Below are 20,861 nucleotides of genomic sequence, written 5' to 3'. Positions count from 1 at the left end.
GGTATGGCATTTGTACACAAAATATCGGTTTCGTTGCAGAAAGCATTTTCATTTTTGTTTTGCAATGCAGAAAATTTCGAAGGACCTAAACATCCTGCAGTATGGTTTCATTATGTCTGAGGCTGAGACTGAGCCCCCTGCTTCATTCATGCTTTGGGCTGTGAGAGTCTAATCTGATAAAACAGGTTTTCTGGAAAAGTGGTGATAACTCACTGCAGAGCCAAAATGGCATCCAGCTCCACCTCTCTGGACATCGTGGGTTGAGCTTGACCTAGTCCAGCTCTGTGGATCTAATGGAGAATGTGGTTGGACCTTCTAGACCCACCCATTACACCCAAATTACATCTAGAGAGGGGGAGCTCGACTTAAAGATCACACTCAACCCATGGTTCTGGCTCTCTGGAAAGTGCTTCTGTTTAATTAAAAACACGTGCTTACTTAAAATATCTAAAGCAGGGAACTTACATGAACAGTTTCCCTAGTTCTAAAAAACTTTGAATTTGAACTGAGTGAATTCCAGGTCTGAAAAGTTATGTCATAAAATCTTACAAGCGTTGAGAAGACATGAAAATCTATATAAAACAATATAAATAAGCAAAGATGTCCCAGAAACACATTTCTTGATTTGAGGTTCTGTCAGTTCAATGAATGAAATATAGTTGTTAACTTTTCATCTTACTTTTATTGGATCTTGATGTGTCAAAAGTAAGCAAATGTCACAACATTAATGTGCATATTACTTTTTTTTTGAGTCAACAGTTAATAAAACATTTCAATTAATTTTACTGTCACAGAAAAGGAGAAGGCACAGACATGGAAACACTATGATTTATGGCTTTAACAAACGAAAATATTTCTCAGTGTTTAAAGTCCTTGAAGGTTGTATTGCTTTCCTCCAGAATGTAGAGAGACTGTCTTTGATCCCAGGCATGCTCCTGCTGAGAACTCCAAAAGAGGTGCTGCTACAGACTCGTTCTGTTTGAGAAATCAGGGCCTTGATGACCAAAGTCACTAGAAAATGAAAAAGAAAACCGATTATAGCTACCAACGAAAGCCATTTATCCTAAAATTATGAAAGGCGCATGTCTCATCTCACCTGGTTGGTTGCGTGATATTTTGTATCTGTCATGACAGGTCTAGCTTCTTCTGTGTTTCTGCGAGTTTGTCCTGTAACCGCTTTTTCCGCCAGTCCAAGAACTTTCTTCGCATTCTGTTTGCTTGCCAGCCTGCGACAAAACCCGCCGCAAATGAAACTACTATAGCGACCTGTAACGTCCTCTCCGACACATCGGCCATGTTCACCTCAACAACTGCTGCTGGAGGAAACACGCGTGTGAATGGAATCACGTGACATGGGCGTAACCTTTGTAGGCCAACTAAATAAAGACTACATCTACCACAACGACAACAGTTGTAGGTCTTGTTTAGAAAACACATCTGCTCCAAAATTCTCGTTTCAGGTACGACTGTGCGCCATTTATATTGTAAGCAAACACGTGAAAGTGTCTTCAATTATGTTAACTGAAGACCTTATAAACTAAAAACCCACTGAACATTTCAGGGGGTATAGCATTGCATTTAATTGCTAGGCCTTATTCTCTTCCGGGCTTTGAAATAAAATGTATCTACAAACTAAAAGTTGAATATTATCAGTTAGGAGGGGCATTTTTTTTCATTATTTTTGTAATGTCTGTTGTCTGAGGAAAAGAGATAAGAGACATGGCTGCATCAATAGTGTGAACTATGGAAAAGTGGGACAGTTTTTGGTAGATATTACCTAGGACTGATAAAAGCTTAAAGGGTTAGTTCACTCAAAAATGAAAATTATCCCATAATTTACTCACTCTCAAGCCATCCTATAGGTGTAAATGACTTTCGTCTTACAGCCACACACAATCTGAATAAGTATATTTAAAAAATATTCTGGCTCTTAAGCTTTATAATGGGAGTGAATGGCACCATTTTTTAAGCCCAAAAAAGGGCTTCCATCCATCATTGTGTGTTCATAAAGGCCTTCTGAAGCGAAACAACGTGTTTTTGTAAGAAAAATTCAGTTATGACTTTATAAACTGTAATCGCATTCACGAGAAAATGTTGAGTTCCTGCGTATGATGTAGGCGTATAGCCGCAGTATAAGCTTACTGTATGTGAGAGTAGACGCCTCTCGCGGTTCAAACAAATAGGGCTTGACAACAAACCCAAGCTCCTCTGATACTTCTCTTTAAAAATTCTCATTTTAGACTTCTAATTCATGACCGGATGTTTTGTTTTGCTATATGCTTTGCTCTTCCGCGTTCATCTATACGTCATTCATCGGGTCAGAGGTCACTCTTCCGCTATAACTAGATTTGCGTAGTCGTAACCAGAAGCCAGTTATTATAGTTTATAAAGTTATAAATATGGATATTTTTCTTACCAAAATGCGTTGCTTCACTTCAGAAGGCCTTTATTAACCCCTGGAGCCATATGGATTACTTTTATGATGGATAGATGTGCTTTTTTGGTCTTCAAAATCTACCATTCACTCCCATTATAAAGCTTGGAAGAGCCAGGATATTTTTTTTAATACAATTCTGATTGTGTTTGGCTGAAAGAAGAAAGCTTGATAGATCAGTTTGGACCAGCTAAAATTGACCAACATATAGTCTAGCTAGAATCCAAGTAAAACCAGGGAACCATCAGAAGTGTAACCCATAATAAGCTACCATATTTATTGGTTTCATGAATTAATTTGATTTCTCATTTGTTGGTGGATTTTCTATGTTTGCTGAGATCAGTTAAATGTTGAAGCATGACCTGATGATTTCAGGCATTTATTACAGACTGATATGAATCACGAAACTCATTTGTCTCACTTGTCAACTAATTTGTCTTGCCTTTTGATAATTTTCTGTAAGTTTGAAATCACATTTTAAGAGCATGTTAAAGACGGTACATCAACTAATTTCATTTAAAACCATTTTCATAATATTTATTTCCTTAACTTATTTATTCTTCGTTTTCATTAGTATTTTTAAAAAAAAATAGTAATAAGACGTTTCTTAAGGAATTTCCTCAATGTCTGAAGTCTGCAGATGAGGGGGATTCACGCCTTGCGGGTTGCTACGCAACAGCCGTCTTCTGGCACGCATGTGCGCGGTGCATAGTGGGAGTATCCGTGCGATGCTGAATCAGTGCAGGAGCGGAGGAGCAGAGGAGGCTGAAAATGGTGCAGCATCAACCAGGGGAAGAGGCGCAGCGGTCGCGCCAACGGAATTATGCGGCTCTCCTTAAACTCTCACTTTGAGTTTTTACTCCGACGACAGAAGAACAGGTTAGTAGATCGTTTTTTGTTTGCCAAAATATTTTTTTAAACAAAGCGCTGCTCAGTAGCGATCAGCTTGTCCCGTGTATGTTGGCACCTTGTCAATAGTGATGCTGCGCTGGCCCAGGTGCCCAGTCGGGCACGCGAAAACAAAATCTGTCACGGTCTTGACAAACTATTAAGGCACTCGGGCCCTAGTCAAAAATAGAAACTGACCCATATTATATATATATATTATTTATGCTTAAGAAAAATCATGAATCATTTACATTACATGCCACATAATGCAGCTGTACGTCAACGGCCAGCGTGGCCTGTCATTGGGAGTTGTAGTTTTTCAGAGGTGACAATGACCAGTTCCGTTTATATTGTCTCACTGATGAACGACATATCCCAAAGTGCTTTTCACTTCAGGCTCGAGCAGGGGAATGTGCTGATGATTGTTAGGCAGTGCCCCAATGGACGGTGATCAAACGACGGGTTGAGGGCGGGGCTTAGCCTTCAGGGCTGCTCATTGGATGAGACCGTGTTTGGGTGGGGTCCGTGCAGACGGATCCTTTTGGCACTGCGGAGAAAGAAGCTGAAGATGTCAGGAGATTGAGCCCACGCAGTCCTGTGCTCTTGACATTCAGTTAACTCAGAATAATGAAGTGGTCTCAGCAAATGCTTTATGCAATCAGAATGTCATTATCATTGTGTTAAAGTGTAGGCTAGGCTACGAGTTTTCCAGGCAAACAGGTGGAGAGCCGGCTGCATGATGAGACTAAGGTTTATCCTTTGGACCCTGCACTTGATCTAATAATAAAGTCAGGTTTTTATCTAATAATAAATCAGGTGTATTTGTATAAGATATTGAGCATAAAACACATTTAAAGAATTTTTACAAATTTATATATAACTGTTATAGTCTACTTATATTCTTGCAATAAATTGTTAAAAATATGTTTTTAGAAAAAACTATGAATTAACTTATAATTTATGAATCAATAGGCATTCCCACAATTCTTTGCATCATTGTCTCCGTTGTTTAGATTTTATTTAGAGAGTCTGTTTTCTCATTTTTTAATCTTCATGCGTTTTGTTGCAAGATTACTTGTTACGTAATGTTTACTATGCTTGCTATAAAAGTTATTTTATGTAATGACATATATAATTAGGGAGGGTAAACTACAGCAAACAATATGACATCCCTTAGTGCTTGTAACATCACTTTTTATGTTTGTAAATGTTCTGGCAACCACAGCTGCCAGTTTTAACTGTACATTGCCATATCATTACTACACTATTTGTATAAATTATACATTTATCTGAAATTTAAAGCATTTCCCTTTTTGTATTTTTACCTTATAGCCTATGTGTTTTTGAGCAATCCATTGCATTAAAATAAGTCGATAGATTTTTTTTTATGAATAATTAAGTATACTGAAATTCCATCCTGATTTGCTGTTCACGATGTCAAGGTTGGAGAATAAGATAAGGTGTTTCCTAAAATACCTACATGGCTATGCATTAACTTTCCCATTTAATGTCTTAGCGTCAGAAGTGTTAAGGTGAGAGTCTTTTCAGTTTTTCTTTGAAGGAAAATTATTCTTTAGAGAGAAAATTCAATTTAGAAGGTGAGAGTGATTGTGTTTTATAACGTTAAACTGAAATAAATGTCTGAAATATGTTAAGGATTTAAGCATACACAGAGTATGCAAAAATAAAATGGAAGCATGTGAAAAATAATCGCTGTTTCCATTTTTGTATGGTTAATAAGTGCCTGTAACATTATGAGAGTGTGCTTAAGGGTGTAGTCCAGTTCTGACAGACAGGGCCTCTGAGTCTGACCGGCTCTAGTGGATACCTGATACTCTGCTGCAGACATTACAGAAATCTTGAAGAGGCGGTAGAGGATTTTTTTCTTGTTCAGGGTCTTTGAATATGAGTGATTGTTTTCAGAATTCTCTGTTTTTGTAAACAGCATGTTCAACAATGGTTTAAAACTGTTGGAATGAATGAAATGTATGTTATTTTGGCCCAATGTTTGCAGTGGATGCCTTTGTATGACCTTAAAAAGGGTTCATTGATTATGGAAAAAAGCCCAGGCCCAGATTATGACCTCCAGAGAAACATATGTCTGATCATTCTGGTGTCTGTATTGTCTTCTTCATTCTGATAGTCACAGCGCTATTTTTGTTGTCACTTGTCTTTTGTTGGGTTGGTTTTGTAGATATTTCTTTTGCGTTTAAAGCTTAAAGATAATGATTTTCCTTAAGCTATTCATTTGCATTCAAGTTTTTTTTCTGAATGTGTCAATTAATTATTATTTTTGGGGAATACTTTTCATGTCAGGATTTAAACCTGGAAATACTCAGAAAGTTTAAGTTAAAAAAAATAGAAAGATAATTATGAATGAATGAGGAATATGTACAATTGTGTACGATTTCATGATCATAATCAAATGTAAGCAAAATGAGAATATACCAAATACTAAAGCATTCTCAAATCCTTGTTATTTTTCCAGGGGGGGTTTTTTCCCTCATAATTTTTACTCAAATTATAATTCATAATAAAAAAATTGTTGTATTTAGACTCCACAGTGCAGTATTTTAAAATGCAATATTGTGGCATGCTAGTTTAGCAGTTGTGTGCACACTGTGTTTCAGGTAAATGGCAGGGTTTGGTAAAGTTCTGGCCAGCCGATGCAGTGCGTAGGGCCCGTTGTCCACGGCGACGAAAACATGAACGGGGCGGGGGAGCAGGTCGACATCTTGCCCCCCAACTGCTTGGTGAAAGAGCGCTGGAAAGTGGTAAGTGTGTGTTTGTCTGTATTTAGGTGGGAGTGTGTGCATGGAACAAAGATGCCTAAAGTGTCTGTTGCCTTTGTAGCCTAACCGCACAGGACAAAATGGTCCACATATGACAGCAGATGCTTTTAAATCAACTCAGTCTGGCTTCTTTCCAAAATTCTCCCAAACCATTTGGTTGTGGGCCAGTTCATAGCACTTCTCCTTCAAGCAGATCTCCTCAGAAATTATTTGTGGCTGTTTTACTGTAATAATATCTTTAATGGGGATGGTGGTGGTGGTCCGTAAAACAGAGTCTGACTCATTTGTTACTGGCTTAAACTTAATCCTGTCATAAATCATGTGATAAAGCATGTTTAAGCCAAGATTAATCAATATGTTTAGCGCATGCTACTAGAATTGAAATGCATGGAATTTAATTAAATCTTTCTTGAGTTTAGTAATATGCTCAGAGAACGGAGCAGCTCAAATAACTTAGGCAATCAAATTTTGTGATACAATGTATTGCATGTAAAACAAATCCAGCCTGTTACAATTTCTCCTCTGTAAATTTAGCTGTTTTAGCTAAATTTGTCCTGTTTAGCTAAGGGACTTTCTCACGGCATGTTTATTTACGATGTACATTAAAAATAAAGGTTCTTTATTGGCATCTTTGAATCCAAGAAGGAGCTTTAACATTCATTTTCATTGCACAAAAGGGTCTTTATAGTGGAAAAAAAGTTCTTTAGATTATTAACGTTGTTCACACAGATTTCTTTGTGTCATAGATGACACACAGGTTAAATCAATGCTCCGCTATGACTGACCTTGCTATTGTTTGTGTATTCAGCTAAAGAAGATTGGGGGTGGAGGGTTCGGGGAGATATATGAGGCCTGCGACCTGTTGTCACGGGAGAATGTGGCTCTTAAAGTGGAATCCGCCCAACAGCCCAAACAAGTGCTAAAGATGGAGGTTGCTGTGCTAAAGAAACTACAAGGTGAGGAGACTGAGAGGATGTGTATGCATTTAGTGTCATATTTAAGTTAGCTAATAATCAGTTAGCTGTCGATAAACACCTGAGGTCATTGTGTCACTTGCAGCATCATACTGTATGTGAGTTAAGCCAGCATCCATCTCATCCGTCTCCAAGACACTAAGGGACAGATTTACTAACAGCTTGCGCCAGTGCAAACCCTCTTTTGGCGTTAAAAAACTACTGTCTGGATTTATTAAAGACACGCAGGGAGAAATTAGCTCTGAAAAGGCAGGGAAATGCGAGGAGAGTATTTAAATGAATTATGAAAGGTGATTTACTAAGTTTTGTGCTAGTTAATTCACTGGTGTTTGTGCCATTATTTAACTCCCCAAAAAAGCTTGGGAGATTCTGTTGGTTATTATTGAAATGATCCGGCTGCATCTGTGTTCTTTCATTTGCGCATCATCAGTAGATCATGCGCAGAAATGTCCACTCTCATCGCGCTTTTATGGGATTGCGTTCTCACACTAATTTGCCCTGTTTAGTAAATCTGGCCCTTAGTGATTTTGTTCTTCATATTTTTGTTTTAGTGGCTTAATGCAAGGAATATTCAACAAATGTGTAATAAAACAACATTAAGGTATCCTCGATAAACTTTTTCACTGAATCAGTGTTTTCTTTAGTAGGCTTTTAAAAAAATTAATTCTTCATGTTATATCAGCAATGGTCACACTATCATCTTACCATTCAATTTAAACTATGTATTTTATAGTAATGTTGTTCTTTCTCAAGTTACCGGCCAGTTGGCGAGTCTGTTCTATGTACTTGCCAAAGCTCATGTTATACTTGAATGTGTCACTTATAGGTATCTATTCTGATAAACCATTTAAAAGGATGGGGTCAGCACAATTTTTAAAAAATAAATTAATACCTTTTATTCAGCAAGGAAGGATGCATTAAATTGATACAAAGTGACAGTAAACATTTATAATGTTACAAAAGATTTCTAATACATTTTTATCACGGTTTCACAAAAATATTAAGCAACACAACTGATTTCAACATTGAAGAAATCAAATGTTTCTTGAGCAGCAAATCAGTATAAGAATGATTTCTGAAGGATCATGTGACACTGAAGACTGAAGTAATGATGCTGAAAATTCAGCTTTGCCATCACAGGAATAAATGTTGGAAAAAATGGAAAAAAGTGATTTTAATTTGTAATAATATTTCACAATATAACAATTTTTACTGTGGTTTTAATCAAATAAATGCCGCCCCTGGTGAGCATAAGAGACTTCTTTCAAAAACATTAAATAAATCTTACTGACTCCAACTTTTGAATGCTAGTGTACAGTACATCTTTGTATTTAGATAATAAGGCAGCAAGCAGGATCTGTAAAAATATGTGACAGTTCATCTGTTGTTAAAATGCCCATCATAATGTTTTCAGATGTGCACATATGAAACACACACAGAGACACACTGTGACTTTCATGCCTGTCAAGGCAGTTAGCGTCAGCTGTAGTTTAGGCATACCACTGGGAGTCTGTATGACTAATGAGCGTGAAGAACTGAAGGAAAGAGGGATTACCACACTTTTTCTCCATCCCTCTCTTTTTCGCCGCTCCCACATGTCTTTATAACCTTCATGGAGGACATGCTGAAATTCCAAATGTCGCCGCTTCTGTCTGTACCTGCTTGCTGAATGTGTTTCATATGTGCGAATTAGTGAAAAAGCTGTAATATGTGTGATTTCAGTGCAATACTGTATCTGTGACATTACTGCTTTCATTTCTTGTGCAGGAAAGAATCATGTTTGCAAATTTATTGGATGTGGAAGAAATGACAAGTTCAATTACGTTGTCATGCAGTTGCAGGTACAGTATTTTTTTAAACTTCTTTTTCTTGTGTGTGTGAAAGAAACTGCAGCTGTTTCTCTCTTTCTGTAGGGAAGGAATCTGGCTGATCTCAGGAGGAGTCAGCCTAGAGGGACGTTCAGTATGAGCACGACTCTACGGTTGGGGAAACAGATCCTGGAGTCCATTGAAGCCATTCACTCTGTGGGCTTCCTGCACCGAGACATTAAACCTGTACGTCTCACTGTTTCCATCTCTTATCTTTCCCAATCCATTTACCTGGCTTCTGTCAACTGATTCTGGTCTCTCTCTTATCCTTAGTCTAATTTTGCCATTGGCCGATTGCCGTCTACCTGTAGGAAGTGTTACATGCTGGACTTTGGTTTGGCACGACAGTACACTAATACAAATGGGGAGGTGCGGCCAGTAAGTATTGCTTTTGCTTTTATTTTGTGGTACATTCTTCTTATTCTTTATTTTCTCTCAATTACTATTTGTGTTAGTTTTGAAATATTTTTTTTCAATGGAAATAGCTCCAAATTGACCTAATAACCAACATTTTTCACATTTGTTTCTTGCATGTGCAGTTTTTATATTTAGTTGTGATGCTTTATGTTTCAGGAGTTATTTCTAGGGATGCACCGATATCACATTTCTGCCCAATTCCATTAAAGGGTTAGTTCACCAAAAAATGAAAATTATCACATAATTGACTCACCCTCAAGCCATCCTAGGTGTATATGACTTTCTTCTTTCAGCCAAACACAATCGGAGTTGTATTAAAAAAAATCCTGGCTCTTCCATGCTTTATAATGGGAGTGAATAGTTACTGAGATTTTGAAGCCCAAAAAAGTGCATCCATCCATCATAAAAGTAATTCATATGGCTCCAGTGTGTTAATGTATCATGCATCCCTATTCATTTATTTATTTATTTATTCACTAATAAATGCTATTATTTGTATGTTTGAATTCATTTTTATGTTTCACTTTTCTCAGTTTTCTTTTACAGTTCTGTTTTGGCTCTCATGTTGAATCGCATGCTCCCCCGCCAAAGATGTTTGTCCCTGTTACCATAGCGACAGTCATATTGTGAGTTTTCCAAAATTTTGGAAAGATTCCTTCCTTACCCTCTGAAGGCTTTTAGAAATTACACAATCCTCCCTAATGGTTGTGCCCTTAAATTTCAAATGATGAATCCTGCAACATACCCCTCTGGTAATATCCACACACCCCTGCCGTACCTTCGCATACTGTACCTGCATCCTACACCTTTACTATCTCTATGTAAGAAACTTCCTGTCTTTTCAATTATTTGGAGTCAATCAGGCTAAGAATCTCAAAAAGGTCAAAAAGTTCAGAAAAGTAGCTGTACATAATTCCTGTCGCTCCACCCTTCCTTATATTTCCTTTTCATGGTTTCTTTGTTTTGATTATTATTTACTTATTCCAACAAAAGTGTTAAAGTATAAAAATGAAAGTGATGTGAATTATTATCATGAGACTCTTTTAAATGTTCTGCTTTAGCCCAGGACGGTGGCTGGGTTCAGAGGAACAGTACGCTACGCTTCCATTAACGCTCATAAAAACAAGGTAAGTGTAGTGTCAGCTTCAGAAAGGACGCCCACAGACCAAACACAATCCAAGCATATTCATGAAACATGTTCATTGAACTTTATGCAATATCTAACTTTATGATTCTTGGCCAGAATAAGATAAAATGAGATGTTTTTTTGTTTTTTTTTAAAGAAGACCAATTTAATTCCTTTCTTAACAGGAAATGGGTCGTCATGATGATTTGTGGTCGTTGTTTTATATGCTGGTAGAGTTTACTGTTGGACAGTTACCATGGCGTAAGATAAAAGATAAGGTAAGACAGTTGTTTCACACTCACATTGGCCAGGGACTATGAAGAAAATGGAACTGAATTAAGTGTATTAACCCTTGTTGTACTCAGTCTTAAGAGCTTTTGTTTAGAATAATTAAAGCCTTTAGAGTTGATAATTGTGTCTGTAATGTGTGTCTGGTGAACAGGAGCAGGTGGGACAGATTAAAGAGCGCTATGAGCACAGGATGCTGTTGAAACACATGCCAGCTGAGTTTCATGTCTTCTATGACCATGTGCTGGATTTGGATTATTTCACCAAACCTGATTATCAGGTAAACCCTTCACACACACCTCTAATCACCCACTTCCTGTGCTCTTACCTCCTCATTGATTTTGTGTGTGTGTGTGTGTGTGTGGCAACAGTTAGTCAGACCGACTGCTAGATGTTTGTACGTAGCTTAATGAGCATATTGATTCAATTTGGGAAAGATTTTTTTGTGGTCGTCAGAGAAAAAAAATGAAGGAATATATATATCAAAAGTGACAGTACAAACATTTATAATGTTACAAAAAGATTTTTACTTAAAATAAATGCTGTTCTTTAAAACTTTCTATTCATCAAAGAAACCTGAAAAAATCATTGGTTTCCACAAAAGTATTAAGCAGCACAACTTTTGTAAAAACACTGATAGTAAGAATTGAAAAAGAACAGCGTAATTTAATGATTTCTGAAGGATTATGTGACTAATGATGCTGAAAATTCAGCTTTGCCATAACAGTAATAAATGACAATTTACAATATATTAAAACAGAAAACAATAGTACTGTATTTGTAATCAAATACCTGTAACTGTAGCCTTGGTGAGCATTAGAGACTACATTACAATTACATTAGAAAAAACATTACCAACCCTAAACTTTTGCACGGCATATATACATATATATACATACATAAAACACACAGTATATACAAATGTATTATTTCATGCAACTACTTTGAATGAAAAAATATTTTTCTTTCTTTTCTTCTTCCTGGTCTAGTTGCTAATGTCAGTATTTGAAAACAGCATGAAAGAGAGGGTGATAACAGAAAATGAGCCGTATGACTGGGAAAAATCTGGAACAGATACAGCCCTCCCCACCAGCACCCACACACCACCGCAACAAAACACACGGCAAACTGCTGCCATCGTGGGGTAAGATTACCCTTACAACAGTATCAGACCATTTCCACAATGGAATGGGTTTATTGACTCTGGAATAAAACTGGATTGACTCTGTTTTGACTTTGAAATGACTGTGATTCTTATATGGCTTTGAATGATATGGATGTCATTCTGATATAGCTTTGAATTGTCTCTCTCAGGGTGGTGAATGTGACACTGGTACCTGGTGAATTACCGAGGGAAAACACTGATGATGTTCTGCAAGATGAACAATTAATTGAAGATGACCAAGAGAACGCCCCACCTGCTTTGATACCCAGGAGGCCTAGCGAACCTGCTCCAGCCCCACCTGCTGGTGAAGGATGGGATGAAACTGACTTCAATCGTAACAAACTCAGGATCAGCATCAGTAAGGTACTATCTTTTGATGTATAATGCCCAATTATTCCAATACATTTTATTTGAATTAGTTTGAAACATGCTTTTAGATCAATTAAGTGTTTAAAACGGCTTTTCCTCCTAGACACAAGTAGCATCAGAGGATGGGGAAGAGCCTGCCGGAGGAGGGAGGTCAGTATCCCCAGCGATGGGCGGAGAAGCAGACCCTCAGGCCCGCCCTCCAAGGTACCGGAGAGTAAACAGCCCAGAATCAGACCGCCTATCTGCTGCAGAGGATAGAGGAGATGGTGCAGATAAACGGTACGTTTTTTCACTCTATCCCACTGGCTGACATTTAGCTTTCTAAAGGTCACTCGACCTCACGTGTCTTGTTGGCAATGAAAGAATTCAAAAGTGGCTTTCTGAGAAGAAATCATTTCAGGTTTTTGTTTTGTATTATAACATTTCGCGTGGCATCTGGGAATTTACTGAAAGGAAAGTGTATGCTTGTCTTATTATGGAAACATATGGCATTTTTAAGATCAAAATGGCTTGGCATGTCAAAAAATATTTCTTAGGAAAAGTTAAATTAAAGATTAATGCAGTTTTTAATGGGTATAATGAAGTATAATCTTAAGATATATTTTTTCCAACCCTTTTCGTTGACATTTCTGACTAATATATCATTAATTAGATAATTATGAAATTATCTTATATGACTGTTAATGATTATTAGTAATAAATATTATAATATTTGATATAGTAAACATTGACCATATTTATTGGTGTCTAAATTATTAATGTAATATTAAAGGTTTACAGAAATAATAGCACATTGTAGCTAACAATGCCAAACAACAACATTTGAACACAGTTCAGAAAATTAATTTTAGGGATATAGAGATTAAAGCGTCTGACTCGATGAAACACAAATATTAATTTATTATAGTTATTTTGCTGTATGATAAACATGTTTGTGGATAAACATACACTACCATTTAAAAAATTGGGGTAGGTAAGATTTTTTTGAAAAAAAGTATTTTGTGCTTCTCTTAAGCTACATACATTTTTTGAATAGGCCTATATGTAACATTGTGAAATATTAACACATTTTTAAAATAACAGTTTTCTACTTTAATTTTTAATGTAATTTTTTATGTAATGGCAAAGCTGAATTTACAGCGTCATTAGTCCAGTCTTCAGTGTCACATGATCCTTCAGAAATCATTCGAATATGCTGATTTGGTGCTCAAGAAATTAAACACCAGTACTTTTGTGGAAAGCATTATACATTTATTTCAGGATTCTTTGATGAATAGAAAGTTCAAAAGAACAACATTCATTTGTTCCTTTTCATTTGATTACCTGACCTCCATTGAAAGACCAGGTAACCATAACTTAAATGATCAAATGAGTGTTGTATTCTTTTGTTGCATTTTAATTGTCTTTACTGTGACCTTTGATTTATGCAGTTTAAATTAAACACAATTTAATGCATCCTTGCTGAATAAAAGTATTAATTTCTTTAAAAAACAAAAAAAAACAAAAAAAAAAACAGTAGTATTCTGAGGTTAAATACTTTTAAATAAATTGTTGTTCAGTTGATTCTGTGTCTTAATCTTTGTGTGTTTTGTGGCAGCTCTCGTTTGGACATGCTGGGTTCTCCATCCAGGCACGTCTATTCTTCCCAGCCTGCTCAGATGTTCTCTTTAGACGCTGGACAGGGAGAAAGACTGGCCGGTGGCCGCCATGATGTCTCTGCAGACGGTGACCAGGAGGCCCACAGTAATGCCTTCATCCGCTCAGTCCCGCTGGCAGAAGAGGAGGACTTTGACAGCCGGGAGTGGGTGATGATTGATAAAGAAACTGAGTTGAAAGACTTCCATCCTGGGGCAGAACCCACCACCTCAGGCACCACAGATGAGGAACCGGAGGAATTACGCCCTCTTGAGGATCACGAGGAGAGACGAAGGAGAGGAGCGGTGCACGGGATGGGTGGAGCTGAGGCTGTTGTACGACCCAAAACTCAACGTGGGATGATGATTGTAGCAGAGGAGCAGGGGCTGGGACCAAACCCCGCCAATTCACCTTGTCACTCGTTGCCTCAAACCTGCCCAAGAAGGAGGGAGTCGGAGCCGTTTGGACCTGATGGCCCGGTAAGTCACACCTGAGTGTGTATGTGTGGGCAAGTGTGTGTATTGATGAACCGTATCACTTTATGTGTTTGATGATCTTTAGCACTCTGATAACAGCTTTTTGAAAGCTTAAAGGGATAGTTCCAAAAATTCATCTACTCATCCTTGTGTTGTTCCAAACCCATAAGACTTCACTCCATTGAAAGTCCAGGTAACCATAACTTAAAAGATCTTATATGATTTTACTGATTTAATTTAGGATGAACCGATTTAAATTAATTTTAATGTATTGGTTTTCATGCATCACGCATACGTCTTCATAAGACGTGGATTAAACTACTTGATTCATTTGGATTCATTTGATAGCCATTTTTGGATCTTTTAAATTTTGTTTACCTGGCCTTTCAATGGAGGAACAGAAATCTCTCAGGTTTAATTAAAATTATCCTAATTAGTTTTTCGAAGATCAACCAAAGTCTTATGGGTTTGGAACATGAAGGTGTTTTTTGGTTGACCTATCATTTTAAATCTAGTTTGAAATACAGTTTATTGCATATTATCGTTTTATCACATGCCATTGGTCTGCGAGTACATGCTTGTTTTCAACAGTCAACATGAATTTTACTACACAGCTCACCTTAGTTTTGTAATGTGACATATCTGAGTGAAATAGGATATTCAAAAACAACAAAAATTACTGTAGCAAATGGGATGAGATGAAAGGATTGTCATTTCAGAGGGAGAGCAATTGTTATTTTTTACTTTTTATTTGTTATTTAGGCTTTTTAGAATAACATGATGAATAGATAAAATTAATAGTTTACTTTATTAAAAGTAAATATGGCCATTTTTGATTTCATGTTGTCTTTAAAAGCCTTTTAGAGAAAGACTACGTGCTTCTAAGGACCCAACACCTGTCTAATTTATGTCTGTACTCTGTACACTGGCATAGATGTAATTATTGTTGAGGAAATGTTATGTTCATGACTGAATTATAGTTTTTTTTGTTTTGTACCATCTTTGTGAATAAACACAATCAACAATAAATAAAATGGTAACAGCTTACAACAAGGGTGAACATTAGTACATGCATTTTGGTACAGAATTTATTGAGATTATATTTATAATATATTACCTTTTTGGGGTCGAAAAGTTTTTTTAATGTTTTTGAAAGAAGTCTCTTCAGCTCAACGAGGGGTGCATTTATTTGATTAAAAAAAATTATTACAATAAAAAAACAGTTTTCTATTTTAGAATGTAATTTATTCCTGTGATATAAAGTTGAATTTTATATTTAAAATTTTAAAATATCGATGTTTTCCATGACTTTTCATTTAAACACTCCCTCAATGACCCTAAACTTAACCTGTAAGCAATAATATGTCCTGCAAGCAAATGTAATGTAGCATAAAGCTGTTTAAATTCATCCTTCAGCTTTTTCACAGTCTGTAATTTTAGTTTGAAGCTTTCAGTGTTTGACAAACTACCCTGTGGCTTGTGTTTAAGTGTTAGGATATACTACCAGCATTTGCTCCTAGCTGCTTAATATTTTAATTAATGACATTACCAGTACAAGAAAGTCTCTTTTAAGATACTGATAACTTTTACTGCAAGATAATTAGAATACATTGTTTGTATATGAGTGTACACCACCCTGAGGTATATGTGAGTGTGTTATGTAATCCTATGCATTTGTATTGAGTTGCATATTTTAGGGTTCTATGGTTGTGTGTTTATGTGTGTGTGTGTGTGCGTGTGTGTGTGTGTGTGTTTATGTGTGTGTGTGTGTTTATGTGTGTGTGTGTGTTTATGTGTGTGTGTGTGTGCGTGTGTGTGTGTGTGTGTGTGTGTGTGTGTGTGTGTGTGTGTGTGTGTGTGTGTGTGTGTGTGTGTGTGTACGTCATGCTCAACAGTTTACAGCCAAGCTTAGTTTGCTCCTTGGTCATACGGTCACTGTGATTTTTCCAAATAAGACATGTTCCTGGATCAACATATTTTGTTGATCCTGGAACGTAATTTCTGTCTGAAAATGTAATCCTAATCCCTATCTTTACTCCTAATCCTATCCCTACTTTAAAATCAGAGGGAAATGATAGGTGAATAACACTGATGTAGAAGCACCTAACCCTGGTTGTAAGGCTAAAATTGACATAAACTGTAATCTTGTCCCCAAAAATCTGATTGGTTGATCGGAATATTGTTCCAGGATCAACAAAGACGTTGATCAAGGAACATGTTGTACTTGGTGAAATCACGTTCACCTTGGTGCCCCAGGGGTCTGTGTGCACACGGTGGCTCCATCACAACATGTAGAACATACATTCACTCACACCTAAGCTTAATCAAGCCTGTCTTTAGCGTTTAGACAGATGTGGGCTGGTCTTGTCCTCTGAACGAGTTACAGCACATCTATGTGTTTGTACCACCCATTTGATATAATGTATCGTATATCACATGTTTTTTATTGGTGTGCTTTTGTGTGTGCATCACACATCACACACAAAAAAGACAAAAAACACGATTTTTTTCAATACTTCGCGTTTTAGTTTTTCCTCAGCCTGATTCCTCTTTTCCTCCACTCTTATTGGTCTTTTTCAGTTGGAGGAGGACAGGCCACACCCACATCACTCATTCCCGAGGCCCGCCCATTTGAGAAGACTGGCGTCGTACGTGTTTTCCTCCAATACCATGGACACGGAGCACTTCCCCCACGACCCCGCCCTCGGGGCAGCGGCCATTCAGCGCAGCCGCTCAGCTGAAAGCAGCCCCGCCCACCGTCACGCCCATCGCAGACACATGCCCCTGTTGCAGGGCAACCCCAGAGCCCGGCATTCTGTACTAAATATACCACGCCTACACATTCAGCAAATACTGGCCAAACTTATGAACAAGACATGATTCACCCACCATCAACGTACACAGATGCACACGTGTGGTGCCGTTTTAATAGAAGAGGAGTATGGTGCCCGCTTTTGTGTCCATAGATGAAAAAAAATCAGTACGGAAGCTTGGGCAATAAACTTGGTCTGTGATTGTGAGATCCGTGTGCGTGTGTGAGAGATTGTTTGTGTGACAGCGAGATATGAGATCCTCTCTAGCTACACTGAAATGTGTTATTGGATATTTAAAATTAAAAGGTTCACCCTAAAATTACAATTGTGTTATCATTTACTCACCTTCATGTTGTTCCAACCCCTATGACTTTTGTGGAACTCAAAAGAAGATATTTTGAAAAATGTCTAAAAGTCAGTGCTTTTTTTGGACCACATTGTTCTTCATTGCATGGACGAAAACAAATATCTTCTTTAATGTTCCACAGAAGAAAGAAATTCATACAGGTTTGGAATGACATGATGACAGAATTGTCATTTTTGGGTGAATTGTCCCCTTACTTGGGACAATTGGAGAGAGATAAATTATTCTCCAAAACAAAGCAATTCTGTGCAATGCTGTAAGATGTATTTACTCATAAAGACACTGTACACTAAATATTTTGTAAAAAAAAGAAAAAAAAACTACTTTTTACGTCCTTGGAGGATGTTTGCAGAGCTGCTGGTGTCAGGTGGGACGGGTACATTGACTAAAGTGATGAGAATATATTTTTTTGTTGTAGTTGTTGCTTTGGCCTTTTAGAATCTCATAACACCATCATGTTCTGTGTAAGAGGACAGATGTGATGCAGGCTGATAGTGTGATTGTGTTTTCAATGTTGAATGTCGGTCAAAAGCAGTTACTTAAAAAGGGTGCGTTCACCTGCTGTGTGTTCGTATAGGACACTAGAAGGACAGTGAGTGCTTGCTAAGCTATTTTTGCACAGTCTGTTCGCATCAATATGATCTCAGCACATATAGAACATGTCAAATGCCACAACATGCACCTCCAGGCGGAATGAATGGCTTTCTTAAGCAAGCACGACAGAATTTGAACTGATGGATTTCTTAATATAGATTCTTATTGGCGTCTTTCGTAGCTGAGAGAAAGTGTGACATTAATCATATACAGCTTGTGCAGGGTTCAAAGGCTTTGGACCTATCAAATAATCCAATTGCTTGGATCCTCTGGCACTTCAAGCAGAGTGAAACCGTGCTGTACAGAGAGAATGAGTTGCGTGTACACATGTCCAATGTGTGAGTAATAGGCCTGAACTAAATGTTCTGCATGGATAAAAGTATGTGGACACACATTTCTATTTAATGAATTTGGCTGTTTCAGCTACATCCTTTACTAACAAGGCTGCATTTAAGTCTACTTTTGTATGCCCTTCCCTCGCTAACTTTCCCCCATCTTGTTTACACGAATCTGCATCATTGCTTACGTTGCGCGCTACGTTGCCCACTACTGGCAGAACCCTTGCAATGTCTTTAAATGCAATACTACTTCTTCTTCTTCTTCTTCTTTCTTCTTCCTCTGCCTAATTTTGCACACAGATAGAGGACAGTCTGAACAATAACGATAGCAATTTTAGAGTCTTTAACTCAATCCCTCTAGCTCCACCAACTGTCCAAATTTGCACTCACATTTATGCTTATAATGTTTGAATCTTAAGGGCTAGAAACAAAACAAAAAAATCCGCCAATTGGATTTTTTTCCGGAAAACCTACTTTTGCAAACTCCTCCTAGACCGTTCGTCCTATTTTTACAAAAATCAAACCAGATGATCTTTAGACGATGCAGACGAAAATTCTGGGGTTTTTTTGTCTTCAATTCTGAATTCAAGTTAATTTATCAAACCATTCTCGTATAACGTGCTAACAGATTTGAGAATACGCCAAAATAGACACGAGGCTGTATCTCCACAATGCTGTAGTGTATCCAGACCAAACTTGGTACGTGTAATTACAAGCATAACTTGAGGGTATGTGCAGTGTTTTGTCTCTGTGCCACCTAGTGGTCAGGAGATATGAAAATGGATATTTTTGCTTATAACTACTGAACAGTTTGACCAAAAATGAAGAGACTGGTCTCTTAAGATTAGTGCAGCATGCCTATTGTAATGATACTGCTCTTAATAGATTATCTGGGTCATGCTTAGAAGATAGATACCAATTTTGTCAGACTTCGCTGAACTTGCTGTCCTCCATTTTGATTTTCTTTTTCGAATTTCTCCTAGTTCGTCCGACTTTCACCAAATTCGAGTCAGATCATCTTCAACCTATGTCGGCAAAAAGTTGTGGATTTAGTCTCAATGGACAACCATTTTCGTATACCGCATCAATACATTTGATGGCATAATTCCAAACTGCATCAGAGGCTGTATCTCTGGAAAAGATTTGACATATTGACCAAACTTTATGTGTGTAATTTTCACTCAAGACTGACCACACCTGATCAATTTGGTGTCAGTGCCACCTATTGGTCAACAGTAATAAGCAATTATGTTCCATTACAAGGAATTGTATTTATGGGCTTTGAGCAATTTTGCTTAAATCGTCTACATGGTCTATGGATCTGCCTGAAGTGTACATATTGAGTAGATTTACTCCCTTGGTCAAAATCAAGGAGACGATTGTCTGTCCAAATAAACTTCCCTCGCCCACTTGACAAAGTTGAACGCACAATGGTGATGGGGATCCCCCAGAGGGGAAGAGCTTAGGGAAGTTCACGAGTATATGTCTAAAAGCGGAGTTAAACACAGCCCAGGTATATAGCCGTACAACCTCCTCCTAAACATTTTTAGGTAAATGGCCATGGTTTAAAAATTATATGCTTAACAATTGAGTGTCGGTTTGGTGTGTGTTTACATACTTTTGGTCATGTAGATTAATTGTGATATCACATTTGTCTTCCATATTAGCTATAAAAAGATATTTAAAGATAATTTTTTCTGCATTAATTATTTAAGTCAGTATTACAGAAACATATGCATATTGCTTTCAGATAGAGGGATATTAGGTTCTATGTGAACTTAAGCAGTGTTTATCTGAGGGCAAGAAAGACATAAACAACATCCTTTATGTCAAGACATCTGACTAATAGTTAGTGAGTTGAAAAATGTATAAAGTTCTGGAATAGAGATATATTAAATATACTATATCAAAGTGCAATAGAGGTCAAGACAATAGGAGCGTAAAAGGAAGACTGAGCCTCTTTCTTTGGTTTAGTCACACATGCATTAGTGGTATGATGCACACATGCAGATATTTGAACTTGACTATAATTTATCATTCAGCAAATGAATGTTGCCATTTTTGTTCCTGGGCCTAGACTTGACATGCTACATTAGTGTATAACGTCATAATAGTCACATAAATCAATGCATAAATAAGCTTTTGAATGCAGAAGCTCAGTATCGGTGTCATAGAAATTAAATCACATATTGTGTAGTAATCAGGCACGATGCAATAAACTGACAAATGTTACGTTATTTTTACATACATAAATACATACATACTATTATAATGTTTATTAATGTTTTGAATTAGCTTTTATTTTTATATTTGTTGTTTT

The 20,861-nt window shown here is 37.2% G+C and overlaps 2 protein-coding genes across 2 annotated transcripts in view; one reads left to right on the top strand and one right to left on the bottom strand.

Moving 5' to 3' along the window:
- Positions 1-659: 659 nt before the first annotated feature.
- lnc.lemp (lncRNA encoded micropeptide) lies at positions 660-1,387 on the bottom strand. Its single transcript, XM_077239416.1, has 2 exons — positions 1,097-1,387; positions 660-1,011 (listed from the first exon to the last, which is right to left on the bottom strand). The coding sequence occupies exon 1, from the start codon at positions 1,294-1,296 to the stop codon at positions 1,126-1,128; it is 171 nt and encodes a 56-aa protein (XP_077095531.1). The 5' UTR covers positions 1,297-1,387; the 3' UTR covers positions 660-1,011; positions 1,097-1,125.
- A 924-nt stretch (positions 1,388-2,311) lies between these two features.
- Positions 2,312-20,861, top strand: part of ttbk1b (tau tubulin kinase 1b) — a 30,777-nt gene continuing 12,227 nt past the window's right edge. Inside the window, exons 1-13 of the mRNA XM_077239410.1 lie at positions 2,312-3,313; positions 5,953-6,096; positions 6,923-7,070; positions 8,856-8,929; positions 9,002-9,142; positions 9,230-9,334; positions 10,435-10,500; positions 10,685-10,777; positions 10,942-11,067; positions 11,777-11,931; positions 12,102-12,315; positions 12,425-12,600; positions 13,919-14,435. Coding sequence (XP_077095525.1) covers positions 5,989-6,096; positions 6,923-7,070; positions 8,856-8,929; positions 9,002-9,142; positions 9,230-9,334; positions 10,435-10,500; positions 10,685-10,777; positions 10,942-11,067; positions 11,777-11,931; positions 12,102-12,315; positions 12,425-12,600; positions 13,919-14,435 — 1,923 coding nt within the window. The 5' untranslated portion in view covers positions 2,312-3,313; positions 5,953-5,988. The remainder of the gene's footprint in view (positions 3,314-5,952; positions 6,097-6,922; positions 7,071-8,855; positions 8,930-9,001; positions 9,143-9,229; positions 9,335-10,434; positions 10,501-10,684; positions 10,778-10,941; positions 11,068-11,776; positions 11,932-12,101; positions 12,316-12,424; positions 12,601-13,918; positions 14,436-20,861) is intronic.

This window comes from Siphateles boraxobius, unplaced genomic scaffold, assembly GCF_051911475.1.
Source record: "Siphateles boraxobius isolate OS27281-9 unplaced genomic scaffold, OSU_SipBor_1 22, whole genome shotgun sequence".
NCBI classification, from domain to species: domain Eukaryota; kingdom Metazoa; phylum Chordata; class Actinopteri; order Cypriniformes; family Leuciscidae; genus Siphateles; species Siphateles boraxobius.
This window is presented reverse-complemented; position numbering and strand designations above follow the sequence as displayed.

What these genes read in the sequence shown, in the direction of transcription:
- lnc.lemp (XM_077239416.1), bottom strand. Translation starts at nt 1,296, where the DNA reads ATGGCCGATGTGTCGGAGAGGACGTTACAGGTCGCTATAGTAGTTTCA.